General features: G+C 50.8%; 1 protein-coding gene across 1 annotated transcript in view; it reads right to left on the reverse strand.

Annotated features, from left to right (window-relative positions):
- TNR (tenascin R) overlaps window positions 1-10452 on the reverse strand; it is a 33074-nt gene extending 22622 nt beyond the window's left edge. Inside the window, 5 exon segments of the mRNA XM_039555825.1 lie at window positions 2644-2794; window positions 5185-5300; window positions 6109-6372; window positions 6806-7282; window positions 9957-10452. Coding sequence (XP_039411759.1) covers window positions 2644-2794; window positions 5185-5300; window positions 6109-6372; window positions 6806-7282; window positions 9957-10452 — 1504 coding nt within the window.
- Between the last annotated feature and the right edge of the window lie 5615 nt (window positions 10453-16067).

The raw sequence follows: 16067 nt of genomic DNA on the forward strand, positions 1-16067 counted from the left end.
TCTTCCTTGGCTTTTTAGGGTGATGTTTCCCAGGATATAAAACTCCTATATCTAACTGCAACACACTTTCTTTGCTCTTAGATAGCTGCTTGTACTTTTGCATTGAAAAATATGTAATTTTCCTTTGTGCCCAACTCTTCAGACTATCCAGACAACTTTTACTGATGATCTTCCACTCAATTTACTCTTTCCGAGCCTTTCCATCATTGGCAAAATTTACCAGCAACAATATTATGTCTTTTGAAAAGTGTTGACAATGTGTTAAATAACATGGGTGCAAGGACAAAATCCAAGCATGGAGAACTGAGGAATGTCTCTAGAAATGTTCCTGCTTTGGTGCCAGCTCCTGGTTTGTCTTTAAACTGAGGGATCAGCTCATAAAGCTGTTGGTGGCTTGGCAGTGGGAGGAGAGGAGAAAACGCAACTGCTCTGGTGAGTCTTCATAACTAGCTGGGTGTGGGGCTATGGTGGGTGTCCAACAAAACCTCTCAGATAAAAGGTTTTTAGCTAAATTCATACCAGGGATCTACTGGGAGACCCTTTTGGATATTTCTGCTTCTTTTTTTGCAGAAATTTGGGCCCTTCCTTCCTCTACATCCTCCAACACTCAGCCTGGGCTCAAGCCTGGCTGATGGATGCTTTGAGTCCAGCAGGACTTAACCCCTACATGGAGGGATGGATGGATGGATGGATGGATGGAGGGAGGGAGGAGGGAGGAGGGATAGGGAGGGAGGGAGGGAGGGAGGGATGGATGGAGGGATGGAGGGAGGGAGGGATGGAGGGATGGAGGGAGGGAGGGAGGGATGGATGGATGGATGGATGGATGGAGGGAGGGATAGATGGAGGGAGGGAGGGAGGGAGGGAGGAATGGATGGAGGGATGGATGGATGGAGGGATGAAGGAATGGATGGATGGAGGGATGGAGGGAGGGAGGGATGCATGGATGGAGGGAGGGAGGGAGCGAGGGAGGGAGGGAGGGATGGAGGAATGGATGGATGGAGGGATGGATGGAGGGATGGAGGGAGGGAGGGATGGATGGATGGATGGATGGATGGAGGGATGGAGGGAGGGATGGAGGGATGGAGGGATGGAGCCAAGCCTCCCCATCACTCCTGTGCCATGGCAGCTCTCACGCACGAAGCCTGCTGGGCAGCCCTTTTATCACTTCCGTGATTACAAAGTGGGTGAAAGAGCCCACTTTGGTTCTGTAATTCAGACTATACCACACCTACATATACCTAATATACTGCAGATATTAGGAAATGACAGGATATAACAAGGGTCTGCTGAATGCTGCACCTCAGCATTGGAAGTTCTGGGGGATGAGCATGTGGGCAAGGGTGGAAAGGACCAGGGAGGGTTAGAAAAAGACATGGGGGAATTTGGAGCAGTGAGGTGAGGTCTGGGAGCAAAACAGCAAAGGAAGAACAGCTGGGAAGCCCCGTGCTTAGGCAGGAGCTGGCTGTCCAGCTCCAGCTCCAGGACCAGCTCATGCATACCCTCAATCTCCAACTACTCCATGTTGTCCAGTCATCCAGGTGATCCCCATCTACTGGGCTGTGTGGCATGAACCTGTGCCTTTGCTGCTTGACCGTGGCACAAGGTGCTGAGGAAGAACGAGGGTGATGGGGATAAATCTCTGGGGGTGCTGCAGAGGAAGGCAGGCACGCCAGCACAGGGATGCCTTCACGGAGCAGAGATCTGCGAGCTCACCGCTCCGCCTGCACTCCCTGCAAAGGCCAGCCCCTGAGTTTGAAGTACCAGCCTCTATTTTTGCTGACTTCCGAGGGAAAGGAAGTTTCGGGCTTGACCAGGAGATGTCTCTATTAAGCCACGTCGAGCTGAACGCGGAGGCGAAGCGGGAGGAGAGGACTGTGCTGGGGAAGGTCGGACCTGCAGCAAACCACTGCTGCTGCTGGTGGAGCGACCCTCCCTTCGCTCTCACAGCTGCCTCGAATTACCACAACCCTCCGGCAGCTCCTTAAGTGCTGCTTCTTTCGGCATAGCTTAGATGGAGGGAGTAGACGTCTGCCTGGCTTTCAAGGCAGACTGCAACAGACCCGGTGTGAAGAGCCTCCTCTTCTCCATGAGCTCTGCCCATCACTGCATCTCCTTCAGCAAGAAGACCCAGTTGAATTTTCTCTGGTCTACAGGATGGACCAGTGACTGGGCAAACAAACTGGTTAGGAAGGGACGTGCTGTTGCTCCTGGCTCCCTGCCCTGCTGCCTGATTTCCACGAATAGGTGGGATTTGAGGGCATTTAGTGGCACAAAAGCAGGTGGGAGTTTTAATCTGTTATATATGAGCAAGTAATACATTTGTAGATGTATTTCTTGAGGGCATCCAGCCTCCAAAATGTGAGATTAGCAGAGAAGAAGAATTTATCCAGATATATAATAAAAACAGAAGCGAGTCTTCACTCCCAACCCATTCACCTCGCCACAGTTTCTGCACTTGTGGCAATTTAGGAGATAGAGGGACAAAATACTGCATGAAGAAGCTGTTGCTGCAATGTTTGGGCACCCGGGTGCTGCTAATTTCATCCCTGCCCATGCAGTGCCAGCTGCTCTTGCTGATGGGACTTTATTTTTGGGACCAAGCCCAGGGCACTGTTGTGCTGCCCCCAGGTCAGGCTCACTCACGGGTTGAGACGCTGTCGGAGGTGGGAGGGCTTCTGGCTTGTTCCTTCAGGGCCACTATGGTGACGGTGTACTCTTCCCCTGGCTTCAGGCCCGTCTGGTTGAAGGTGGTGACGGTGCTGGGGAGCTGGGCGATCACTCCCCCCTCATTATTCTGTCAGGGAATGAAATAAGCATTAACCCTCCCTCACAAACTGGTGGTTTTGGGGGGAGACTGATGCATGGAGAGGAGGTGCCCCCCATCCTTTCACGGCCCGCTCTGCATCCCCAAATCACATTGTCACCTTGGCACATCCCACCGTGGGGGTGCAGAAAGTGGGGGTGAAGTCACCCACGAAGCGCGGAGCACTCGTGATGTTGGGCTGAAAACCCTGCCCATCCCTCCTCCCTCCCCAGCTTCTGTGTTTTGCCATTTGTGCCTCTGCTGTTCTCCAGAAGAGGGAAGCTGATAAAACCAAAGCCTTGGCTAGACTTGTTTTCCCTGCTCTTCAGGGGCCCGGAGCCTTCTGTTGTTGATGTATAGGGATGAAGCTCGGAGGTCTTTATTTTGCCATCCCCTGCTTTTTAACCATCTTTACACTCCTTTATACCTTGCAGTTTTGCCCTGAAAAACTGCAAGGCTTTAAACAACTGCACATGTCACCTTTCCTGCCAGCATTTGGACAAAGGATCTTTTCTTGCTGCTGTCTTCACTAATAACATGCTAAACAAACCTTTGCACATAACTCTCAATACACATTCATCTCTTTTCTCATTAAACAGGAAATCTTCCATTTTAGCCATCAATTGCCATTTTTCCTTTCCTAATTTTCTTTGCTAATTCCGTCTTCTCTTTGTCTTTTTCCCACCCCATCCCTGGTGCAGGCAGCAGATGGGCAATCCTGCCTGACCCAGCTTTAGTAGGGGTGAGAGCATCGTGGAGACCATGGAAGGAGAGTTGCTCTGCAGGAAGCTGCAAGCATCCTCGTTGGGCTGCTGAGGACCAAATTAGCATCTTCTCACCCAGTTTTTGGGGAGACAGGGAGGTCAGTTTTTCTCACAGAGGTTGTGATGCTGCAGTTGCAACTGCTGTTTTTAGCCTTTGGGAATAGGTTTTGGGTTTGTTTGAGGTGTGGCAATGTTTTAGCATGTGCCCAAGCAAGCATTGCTTGCAGGGCAGTAAAGGACACGGCACCCTCTGCCTAATTTTAGGGGAAAAGCCAATGATGGAGACCCAAGAGAGGCCAATTTTGGCAGCTTATGGGCAGGAGCATGACTGTGACTTTCTGTCTTGACTCATGGATTTGGGAACTTTAAAGCCCAGTGAGCTACATCCCTTTCCTGCCCAAGACCCAGCATCCAGGAACAGCCATCCTTTTGCATCTTACCTGCCTTTAAATCCCAAAATGCTTCCATGTATTTTTAAGTTTAAGCTTAAAAATGGAAAAGAGAACCAATGGTTTGCACTTATCTGCTTCAGGGGCATGCTGTTCAGCTTAATTCCTGAGTAACACAGCAATGTTTGAAAGAGCTATTTTTTCCTACCAAAAGCTTTTCTCTGCTGTTGCTATATTTTTCAGCTTTAATCCTGATGGTGACTGAAGATTATCCCAGGGTTTATACCTGCACTACCTGAGCTTCAACTTCTGACACGATTTGCATGTGGATGTAGCCAACATTGCACGAAGAATCTTCCAGCAACTCTTTGGAAATGAGAGAATCGAGTTATTTAAGGCAATGGGGCCCTTGTTTTGTGCTGTGCAATGATACTTCCTAGTTAAGAGCATTTAAAACTTTGGGGCCAAATTCTGCAGTTCTCTGCTGCCCAGAGCTGCCTTTGATCCCACTGAAGTTTTTGTACAAGTGAAAACATTATAATTGAGCCCTTAATCATCATTTCATTTACTGCTAGGGCTTGAATGCTCTTGTCAAGAGGCTCCATATACAATTGAAGCTATACTTATGGCTAAATGGTGTAGAAATTATGAATATAGATTGATCACTTGATGTACAATTTTTGTTGCTGCGCACAGAAAATACGAGGTATTTAGGGCCACATTTTTATCCTTTCCTCTTTTCTGGCACAATTTCTACCTGTTCATCACTGCAATTAAAATTCCATGGCAGGAATTAGCTGTGCGTGTGACTCGGGGATGGTGAAGGTTGTTGCCTGAGAGCCAGCAGCTGCTCGGTTTGATCCAGGCTGCTTTGGGGAGCTTAGTGTAGAGAGCAGGGCAAGCAAGAGGAGGAGGAGGAGAAAGAGTCATTGCAAAGGAGATGGAAGGGAAAAAGGGGGTGCAACAACAAGGGGCAGTGAGGCTGGAAGGTTTTTTTTCCCCATCACTGGAATTTTTTGGGGAAATTTCTTTGAGGACATGTATGTCTTGACACAAAAACTACTGGGGAAATGCAGGCTGGCGATGTTTGGGGATGCTGATGCACAGCACACAAATGGCAAACACAGGCTGAGTATTTTGGGAAGGGCATAAGTGGAAACTGATTTAGCATGCACTCCCTCGGTGCTTGCAGGGTGGCCCTGCAGTGCCGTGAGTGTGGCAGCAGTACCTTGGGAATGAAGCTGATCTCCCAGCCGTCGAAGGGGAAGGAGAAGGGCTCCCACTGCACCTCTGCCGTCGTCTCTGTGATGGTCTTGAACTTCAGCCCCTGCGGCATGGCGAGGCCTGGAAGGGAGCAGGGGGTGGTGAGCAGAGCGGGCTGGGTGCACGCACGCTGTCAGTCCCCACCCTGCTCCCTGTGGGTGTTTGTTATCTGGGCAACAAAAATGGGGAACCTTTTGGTAACTGTTAGCAAAATTCCTTTATCCCCACTCCACGGGGGCTGGAGGGAAAAGAGGGAAAGACCTGGGCCTATGGACTCTGAGGCATCCCACTGCACTACGGTGTGAACAGAGCGAATGATGGGGCTGCAAAGGGGTGTCTGGACAGCTTCTGGTTTTCCCCTGCCCTCCGTATCCTTAGTCTCCAAGAAACCTTCCTGGAGTTTGGCATTACAGCTTGATGCTCCTGTTTTCCTCTGTGCATCAGGGTCCTGGCCAGGACTGTGTTTCTCCTGATGCACAGCAGCATCCCCTCTTGCTGCACTATCCCCATATCATGGGGAGTCATCATGGGGATCATCCCTTCAGGAGTGGGAGGAGAACCTGTGACTTCTGTGTTATATTGTAGTATTTTCTCTGAGGAAAAAATACAATGTTTAAATGTTTAGGGCTGCATTCTGGGGCCTTCAATCAAACTCTGAAAGCTTTTTCTTCTTTTTAGACATCCAGGTTTTCATCCAAACGGAGTCTTTCTGAAGAGGATGGACACATTTCCTCCTTTCCTATATCCCTATAAAGATAATTTTTTTTTTTTTTTTTTTTTGAAGGCTCAAGTTTCTGCTGCTAGAAGGCTTTTATGGAAGAAGTGAGCCAGCTTGAGCTTCCCCTCTGGATACAGGGGTAGCAAACGACAAGTGCAGCAGGATACTTACTGGTCATCACCTTGGAGGTAACGGGGATGCTGAAGACATCACTGATGACTGCGTAAATGCTGACATTGTAGGCAACCCCTGGCTCCAGATCCGTGATGGTGATGCTGCTCCATTCCCCGGGCACCTGCTGCTGGAGCTGGGTGCCCCCGGGCACGGCGGGCTGGTACGAGACCACGTACTCGGTGGCTGCCCCGGGGCTGTCCCAAGCCAGCTCGATGGAGCTGTCACTGACCCCCGTCACCCGCAGGTTTTCAGGAGGAGACACTGGTGGGAAGGGCAGAGGTAAGGAGAGTGTCAGGGTGTGCGTGGCTTGTTCTTCCACTGCTGTGGGAGGGTGTGGAGGCCTGCTGGTGGGACATGGGCACGGGCTGGGGGTTATGTGCTATCTGTGGTTGTATTAACAGCTAAAGCAAGGTAAAGGCTCGGGAGAACCTGTTGCACTACGGGTTTAGCCCCCATGCTGGGATGAACCTCACTGGCTTTTTGCTCACCTCCCAAGCTTTCATCCACGGTGTCTCTGGGGACAGGGATAACAGGGAGGTAGCCACACTGTGGGGCCTGGGCAGGTCCTAAGAGATGTGCTCTGCCGGGTATGGATTTCCCCCAGCCTTCATGGTGCTGCTATGGGACTCTGGGCACCTTGACACCCTTGCTTACACACTCAAGTCTGGCTCTCCTCACCCATCCCCCCCTCTACCTGCTGAGCAGTCCTGCCCTTCATAGCCGCTCTCGCAGACGCAGAGCCCGTCCCGGCAGAGCCCCCGGCCGCTGCAGGCGCTGGGGCAGTGCAGCCTCGCACAGTCCTCGCCGGCGTAGCCCTCCTGGCACACGCAGGTGCCGTTCACGCAGTGGCCCCGGCCCGAGCAGTCGCGGGGGCAGCGCAGCTGGGAGCAGTCCTCCCCGGTGAACCCCTCCTCGCACACGCACTCGCCGTCCACGCAGAGCCCGCGGGAGCCGCAGCCGGCGGGGCAGCGGAGCTGGGAGCAGTCCTCGCCCCCGTAGTCGCTGTCGCAGATGCACTGGCCCTCCAGGCAGACGCCGCGGCTGGAGCAGCCCCGGGGGCAGCGCGGCTCGGAGCAGTTGCTGCCTGCCCAGCCCTCCATGCACACGCAGCTGCACGACTCCAGGCTGAAATTCCCGTGGCCGCTGCACTGCGGGATGTAATCCAGCTGCCCTGCAAGGATGCAGGACCGAGGGTCAGAAGCCACCGGGTGGGAGGTGGAAAAAGGTCAGTTTTGGTCTTAGTTCAGCCCTCTGATGGGCTGGAGAAGGGGGGCAGGTGTGGGGCAAGGAGGGGATAGTCCTCCCTCTGAGCACGCCCAGCTCTGGGGAACTGATGGCTTTAGGGCTGAAAGGGGAAGACCCGGTGATACGGGGTCATGGTGGGGTTTGGGTGGATCTTTCCCTAGGGAGCAGGGGTCTCTGTAACCATGGGTGCCACCAGCCTTGTGGCGGGGCAGGTGCTCCCTTTGGTTTCTCTCCAGCTCAGCACTCAGTCGATAGGAACTTCCCTAGACCTCTTACTGGAAAAAAACCTTCCCTGACCAAACCCTCTGCACCAGCCATGACTCTGCTCTCACGTCTACCACTTCTCCTTTTCATAGAGGAGGGACCCCTCTCTGCTTTCTCCCTCTCCTGGAAGAAGTAGGTATGTACCCAAAGGCATTATCTTCATCCCTGTCCTGGTGAACCTGATCAAGGCAGAGCTGTTGGCTTTGGGCACACTCAGGTTGTGGGAAAGCACATGGGCTCTGTGGCCAGCAGCTCCAATGCCCTCTCTCCACCCGGCAGCCTTGCACAGGATGCTCTGGGGTGAGGAGGGAAGCATGGGGATGAAGGCAGCAGTCACTGGCATTGCTAATGCTCCCCTATTTTGCCCCAAACCAGAGCCATTGCTCCAGCTAAGGGTGTATCCCAGGCAGGCTAATTTTTCCTTGCCGATCTTTACTGCTTTTCCTCACGTGAACCAAGGAAGAACAGAAATCCTTTCTGTGCTTCCTCCAAACTATGGGAAACCTTTGCACCCCAAAGACCCCCAGGCCCCAGGACTCTGTCCCCAGCTAAATTTTCCATCCTAGCTGAGCTTTCCGAGCAGCTCTTCCGATGGGGGATGTAGCAGATGCACGTGGAAAAGCAGCTCGGTTACATGCTGTGCCAGACAGGCCCATTTGGGTTACTTTGCAGGACAATTCCCATCCAAACTGCAAATACTGGGAATGCCAGTCAGGATTTCTTCAGATCTCAGCCTCCACTTAAGTTACCAAAAGATGAGAGATGGTGCTTGTAAGTGTGCTGGAGGAAAGAGGCTTTCCTTGGGGAAATGGGGTGGGGTAAGGATCCTGATCTCCTGTGCAGTGCAGTGAATTGAAAGCAACTCTGGTAAAAATAAATGAAATTACTCCAGTTTTAGCTCGCTGCATCTGTGATGGGAGTGGGGACTCCACCAAGTGATGAATGTTTAATGGCACTGTCTGCCTGTGTTGCAAGTAACCCAAATAGGCCCATCAGAGTTTCAAATTAATTCCTTTAAAACAGGTTTTTCCCATAGCATTTCCTACATGATTTTAACCCTCACTGTGCACAGACTGGTGTTTTCTGTTTTGTCTTAGTTATTAATGCAGCTCATTAATGTGGTATTGGGAGAGATGTGGGCTGAACCCATGGCTGGGAATGCACTGACTTCCCCTGACCACATGATGGATGCCAGCCCAAGCCACCCTGCTGTGTGTCCATCCTTGTTTCTCCCTCCCTGACCAACACACCTTTGGTGGAACTCTTGACCTGAGCATTTTAATGTGTCCTACACATAGAGGTGTTGGGGTACCACTGGAAAAAAATCACACTAATAGCTGCAAAACTTTAAAAAAAATACAGTGAGTACTGGGGGTAAAAGGGTTGCTTTTCATTTCTCTTCCTTCCTGTTGCTGCTCTTGGTGTGAAAAGCAGTTTTCCCCAGGAAAGATGCCTCATGTGGTTCTCCTTGTTTAGTGTTTTCTTCCCTGCAAGGAGCCCTGGTGCATTGAAGCCACGAGCAGGGCTGGGCTGTGTTTGGGATGGATGCCCTTTGAGACAGCCCCTCTTCCTCGAGACAAGGAGAACTATCAGTATGCTGGCTCCTGTACCATGGAAATGCAGCTGCCAGCCCAAACCTTCCTGACCCATCTCATTTCAGCTAAATGCTGCTTTCCTGACCCTGAGGGACAGCTGAGGTGAAACAAGGGGCTGCCTTTAATGGAGACCTCTTGCAGGTCTCCCCAAAAGCACATCTTTTTATTCAGTTGAAATATCATGTTGATGGTTTTGTGCCTTTTTTATTGTTTGCATCTTTCATGTATTTTTTGTATTTTTTAATACTTTTTTTCTTTTTTTTTAACTCAGCTTTTCAGATGTGTTCACTCCTCCTGCAGAGAAGATGAAGGTGCTTATTTCCAACTCCCATGGGGCTGCCTTCAGCCCAGGGACAGCTTAGGAGAGCAGCAGCCACATCTCTGCTCCCTGTGCCACAAGCAGTGGCAGATGTCTAAGAGTGTTGGAAGGACTGCAGAGCTGGGAGATCCCCCTGCTCACCCCCAACCAGCTGTAATTTCATCTGTAAAGGGGGTTCAGCTCTCTCCATTTTGCAGTGAGTGGGGCATGGGCACTCAAGTGACCAAAGCCCTCCCAGGGGTTTTCCTGCCTTAGAGGACTTAAAGCTAAGTTTTCTCACTAAAGCCACAGCCCCATCATGGGTGAACACTGGTTTTCCTCTGTCACCACGCTGAGTGGCACCATCAGGTTTTGTATTATTTCTCCTGCCTTTCTCTCAAGCCCTCAGTCCCCAGCAAGAGCTAACAGGATGGCATTACTACCTGTGGCTGTATTTTCTTGGCAGCAACTGGAGGTGCATTGGTCCCGGAGGATGGAGACCTCCCTCTCCAGCATCTCAATCCTGCTCAGCAGCTCCTGCAGGGATGGGAGGGAGGTGGAGCACTTGCAGGCCTGCTTGGGCATGTTTATCCTGTGGGTGAAGGTGACCTGGCTCTCGCTGTCGGAGGTCTGCTCCGTGTACTCTGCCAGCCGGTCGTCTTCTGAACTCACCTCCTCGGCCGAAGACTTGAACATGGATGAGCAGCAGCTGTCCAGAGGGATGTTGATGTTGTAGATGTGGTGGAAGACCATGGGCTGCTCTTTGACAGGTGGGCTGCAGTTGGCGAGGCCGCCTGCCTCATCCACCGCTGTCCTCTCAGCCGGCTCTGTTGTCACCTCCAGCCGGCACTCAAAAGGCTTGAGGACAGCGCCCAGCAGAAGCAAGCTGAAGCTGATGAGCACGTTCCTCAGGACCGGGTGTTCACCGTCAGTCCCCATTTTCCTGGGAGAGGGAAGAGCCTTCCAAGCCAGTCTTGGGCAGCCGAGAGTGGGGAGGATCTGGGAACACAGAAGCAGAAGAGCATGGTTGGTGTTAGGCTCGAAACTGTGCTCAGCATGTAAGGAGGCAGATGCTTCTTGCCAGTTATCTAGACACCAGTGGGGCCGACTTGACCCACATGCAGTCCTGCTGGCTCTGGTGGAGCCTAAATCAACCCTGAATGGAACCCATGGCTGGTAGGAAGACCTTGTCATAGCCCTTGAGCAGCGACAAAGACAGATTCTTGTTGCTACTGCTTTTTTATTTAGGAAACAGTTAATCTGGTACTATCAAAGCACCAAATACTCATCTCTGGGCCACTTCCCACGTCTTACTTTGCCACCCTCTGCCAATGCCATAACCTTGAGCAATTGCTGTCTCTTGTTTCTAATGGCTCTCCTGCTCTGGAGCTCCTCTCGAGCTCCCTGGGGAACATCCCTGCCTCCCCCATTACCCTGCTGCTGAATGAAAATATGTTTGCTGGTTTCTCTCCAACAACACCTGGGGCTCCTTTGGTAGGCTCTCTTTTTTTCCCCCGGTTTTAGGAAAAGCGAGAAAAATGGAGATAACTCCGCAATGAGGTGGCTCTGACCATGCTCACAGGAGACAGGCTCTGTAAGTGGCAATTTGGGGGCTGCATTCTCAGACCCTGACTCCATCAAGTGCTCCCCTGCCTTCTGGGCTCTCCACTGGCTCCTGGGTGGCCCTGGCTGACCCACGGAGAGACTTCTTGTCCCTGCATAATGAGATGGCCATGACAGGGGAGGGCACAGGGACTAATGAACAGCGGCTGCCTTTGATTGACTCGTTAATGTTCAAATCTCAGTACCCCCTCCTTGGCCTCTTGCTTGGCTTTTTGCCTGTGCTTGGAGTGGAAGTAATTGTGGCCAACTGCTCCGAGCCAGGCCAGGGCTTCAAAGGAAGACTCTTTGCAGGACTACAGGAGCAGCTTAGACATGGGGAAATGAAATCCTTCCTCTCTCCCTATCCAGCCTGCCTCAAGAGGCAGGGCAGAGCCTGTTTGTGAGCACAACCAGATGGGGAGAGAAGGGTTCCGTGTGGATGCGGGAAGGAGGGAGTGGGAGATGGATGGTGGATAAAGCAGGGTGAGCGGATACACACGGAGATTGCTCGCTAATGACAGTGAGCAGGGTAGTTGGGTAGTTAACGACTCTGTAACCCATAGACCGAAAGCCATTCATTTGCTGGTACAAACTGCCAGGCTTATTGATCTGAATCTCTTTATCAGTACATTCATTACAGCTGCCCAGCTCTGCCTTCTGAGCGGCAAGTCACGGCATCCCCCTCCTGCCCTGTAGGCAGGGCGTGATGCTGTGGGAGCGTTGGCATCCCTGGGGCACGGTGCCAGGGAGATTTCCTGTAATGTCACTGATTGGGCTCTTAGCTGTGAAATGCTGAAAAGTCACCATGGTTCAGGCTGGCCCGAGCTCAAACCAGTCTGAATCCACAGGGCAGGGGGATACTCCTTGTTGCCCTCCAACCCAGAGCAGGCCATGCATCCCTATTAATCCTCAGCTTCTTCCCAGAGGCTTGGGCTGGCAGCTCTGAAGCCCTGCCAAATTTGTGAATGCATTCCTGAGCTCTGTCACCTCCATTCCCTATCTGGTCCTGCTCTGTCTCCTGCTCCTCGTGTCAACAGTTCGCTTTTCCCTGAAGGACCCATCACGGTGAGCTCAGCCGGGGGGCTGGGAGAGCTCTGGGGCAGCATGAGCGGTCTGACAGCTTGAGTCGTGTCTGCCTGGGAAGAGAAGTTGCATGAACATTCCTCCTTTGGGTTCCTCATTTTCCTGTGCTCCTGATGCTCCCCAGTCCAGCTCACGCTGCAGTGACAGAACCATTAAAAACCATTGACTGGGGGAACAGGACTGTGTATTTTTTTTCCCTCCTTCACAAGGAAAAGAAGCCAATTTCTATGGTCATTTAATGTGTAGAATTGGTTGCATTACAGCAAATTTATCTAGGTTGCTTTTAGTGGTTTTTTTTTTTAATTGCACCTTTGTTGTCCCCAAGTTCAGATAAAACTCCCAGCTGGTGGCCTTCTTGATGGCTTTGATCCCTTCATCCCTAGAACTGGCCTTGGAAAACCTCCCATCCAGGGCAGTGAAGGCAGCTTTGAGCCCGTCACTTTCCTGGTGTCTGATGTCAATGTCCTTCTCCTTCCTTTTCTGCTGGACTGGGACAATGCCTCTCCATCCCAGAATGCCTCTCTGTAACCAGGACAGGACAGCTGATCTCCAGTTGCCTCTGGCACAGCACAAGCTTGAAAGCTTGGGGCTGCTTCTGTTTTTTACCAGAACTGGTTACCTTTGGTTTGTTTTGCTGCTTTTTCCCCCCCCTCCCCACAATCCCCCTGAAACATGGGGGTTTGAATTAAAGTTCAAATTAAAGAGTTATTACAGTTAATTATGAAGTTTGGCAGGCATTGAGCTTTTGGCTCTACAGCATTTCAACTTTGGGGAGCTGTGAAAGAATCAATCTGCTGCAATTTCTCTGTAGTGCTCAATAAAAAATACAGAGAATACGAAGCTGAGAAAAATATTTGAGGGTTTTGCCAAACATACACCACAGCAAAGCGCTCTCCTTCCCTCCCCATCAGCCTCTCTCCATCCAGGATTTGTGCCTTATGGGCCAGCAAAGGAAGAAATATAAAAACCCTATTAAATGCACAGTGCATCCACCCTAATTATATATTTTCAGTTATTTTTACATTTTGCTGATGGGCTGTATCTGGGCGAGCAGCTTTGTGAGAACGACTGCGGAAGGAAACCTGAGTGTGTGGATGCTCGGAGCAGCTGCGCCGAGAAAGTCATTAATGCTGTGGCAGTGGTTTGGGACGTGGAGGGGAAGAGCATCCCCCCAAAATGCAGCACCAGGTCCCCCAGCAGCATCTGCAGCCCCTTTTTTGTAACTCAGCAATGTGAATGTAGCAAATGCAAACTGTGCCCCAGGGGCTGCTGCAGGATGGGTGCAGAGACATCAGATCTGCACAACACATCTGGGTGTGTTGCCAGCAGTTTTGTCTCTGGCATTCTGCGGGGATGATTTAGTATTTGGATGGTCCAACAGTATTTCTATGTTCATGGCAGTTTTGATGAATTGCTTTGGTTAAAAAAAAAAAAGCATTCAAATGTTGCCTGGAAAGATGCTTGAGAAAGGAAAATATTTGTTTCTCCAGCCAGGTACTGTGTATTAAAGTGTTTTAGAAGACACTAAAGATGTGAAGATGAAGTGAACATTTTGTTTTGAGTGAGAAGCCTTTTGATCTACCCAGAGCATACAGAGATGTATATGTGTGTATATATATTTATGTCCATTTACTGCCTTCCTTTTTGCTGAACACCAAGCCCTGCTGTTTGGTGCAGGTAACCAACTGGAAAATCGGATCTATTCGGAATTCAGGCCCGTGCTCGTCCTTGATGCTGACCAACAAACCATCAAGAAGCAGTTAGCTGCCTGCTTCCTGGGCGTGGCAGAAGCAAGCCGGTCTTTGCTAGCACCCAGCAGTCCCTGAGCCGTGCAATTGGAGCTGTGATGTGTTCCCTGCTGGAGCACAACCGGCAGGAGCCGGACCTCTCTGATGGATTTGCTCCCACTGCTGTTGATGGAGGGAGTGACCCCAGAGTGTGGTGTTGCAGGAAGCCTCCGAGTATTACTTGGACTTTTATGTTGGAAAGTGTCTTGCAGGTTTTCCATAAGCCAAAACCACCTGCAGATGGATGGCTTTCAAGGCTGCCAAAACCACGCTGGAGATAACCAAGCACTTAGTGCAGATGGTGCCTGTTCCATGGTATGGCAAGATGCAGCCCATGCAGCTTTCCTCTTGGCTCCACGGTATCCCTGACTGGCTTCCCAGCCTTAGGCTTTTCATTCCAAGGTGATCACACAGCTGGAAATCTGACATGGATTGCATTGCAAGCTCCGAATCCCAACTCCGGAGTTTTCTGGGGTCTCCAAAGTGAGGCTGCAGGACTCGCTGGTTTAGGGCAACTCATCGTTCCCATCCATCGGCATCATTATTGCCTTGACACTGAAGTCTCTCCTGGGTGCTGTGTCCTTCAGCCGTGGCAGGTGTGATGTGTGCATGGCAAGGCACACGTTGTCAAGCACTGGCACCCAGGCAGGTGGTGAATCACCGTCCTTGGAGGGAGTTTGGAAAACTTGTATGTATGGTACCTGGGGATGGAGTTTAGTGGTGGGCTTGGCAGTGCCAAATTAATGGCTTGACCTTGGTCTTAGAGGTCCTTTCCAACCCAAATGATTCTAGGATTCTCAGACCCTATGGTGTGTGCCTTGCTTTTGCTTTGCTTTGTGATTCAGCAAGAAACTCCTGTGATTTTCCTGTCCCACTGGAAAGAACTTGCGTTGCAGCAGCTGCTAACGAAGAAATAGTGGAAATAATTGGGTCAGCTCCCGAGCAGCTGAAACTGCTGCAAATTTGGTGTCACAAGACTGGTCTGCACCAGCAGGATCCTCCTGAGCAGATGCAGAGATGCAGCATGTCCTGCAGACCAATTCCCTCCTGCAGTTTTCTGAGGGGAAACAGCACTGGTGCTGAGTTATTACTGATCTACTGATGTGTAATTTGTCTGTTTACAAAGGCTTTCATTGCATTAGTTCCATGGGCAGAGTGAAGGTCCTTGCTATGTGCAAGCAAATGAAGCCCTCTCCCTCATCAACTCCTTCTGCACCCTCTGCTTAAGTGCAATACTTATTGTCCCTCTAAACACAGCCTGTAGCAGGATTTTGGGGAAATTAAAGGAGGTGGAGGTGCTTAGAGGAGCAAACCATCCACTGGAACAGTGGTTGCTTGAAGGCCAGATCCTGTGGACTCATGGGGCCGGAGCTGAGGACCAACGAGGAAACCTGCACCGTGCCAGAGAAACACAACCGAGTGCTTCCATTTCCATTCCATGCTGTCACCAAGCAGCCCTCAGAGAGGGAATGATTTTCACCCTGCTGACCAATGGCATGTTTAAGGATGAAATACTTTGATGCTTTTACTAGTTTTCCCTAACTCTATGCAGAATAAGAAATCTGTAGCTCTCCCGACTGCAAATTCTGCCAGTTTAAAAATTCGCACACGCCTCTGTCATTGCAACCTACATTAGGTCTCGCTTTCATTGCATATTCTTTTATTGAATTGCCATGGAATGTATCAATAGCCTCTATAAACTCCCACAGGAAAGCAAACAGTAGCTTAGTGCAGAGGTTTTGGGGGGAATCTCCTTTTATTTTCACATTACGAGCCTGGATCCAGCATGTCTGGCTTCATACCACCTCAACAGCTGCCTCCTGCCCGCTGCCCTGCGAAGTCTGGGAATCCCCAGGTTAAGTCTTATTTCAGCAAGGGTGCCAGCTCTAATCTGAGCCTATCCCAGCATTTTAAAGAGCACGTTTTGGTGCTGTCTTCATTTATATACATATATTTACAGGTACGCTATCAGCGCCCCATTCAAACCACGTTTAACCACATGCCACAAAAGAACACTTGCTCAGTGCAAAATTTGCTTCTGTGACTGGCTTGCAAAGGTGGGCACCTAATTTTATATTGAAG

The sequence above is a fragment of the Corvus cornix genome, chromosome 8 (assembly GCF_000738735.6).
Source record: "Corvus cornix cornix isolate S_Up_H32 chromosome 8, ASM73873v5, whole genome shotgun sequence".
Classification (NCBI taxonomy): domain Eukaryota; kingdom Metazoa; phylum Chordata; class Aves; order Passeriformes; family Corvidae; genus Corvus; species Corvus cornix.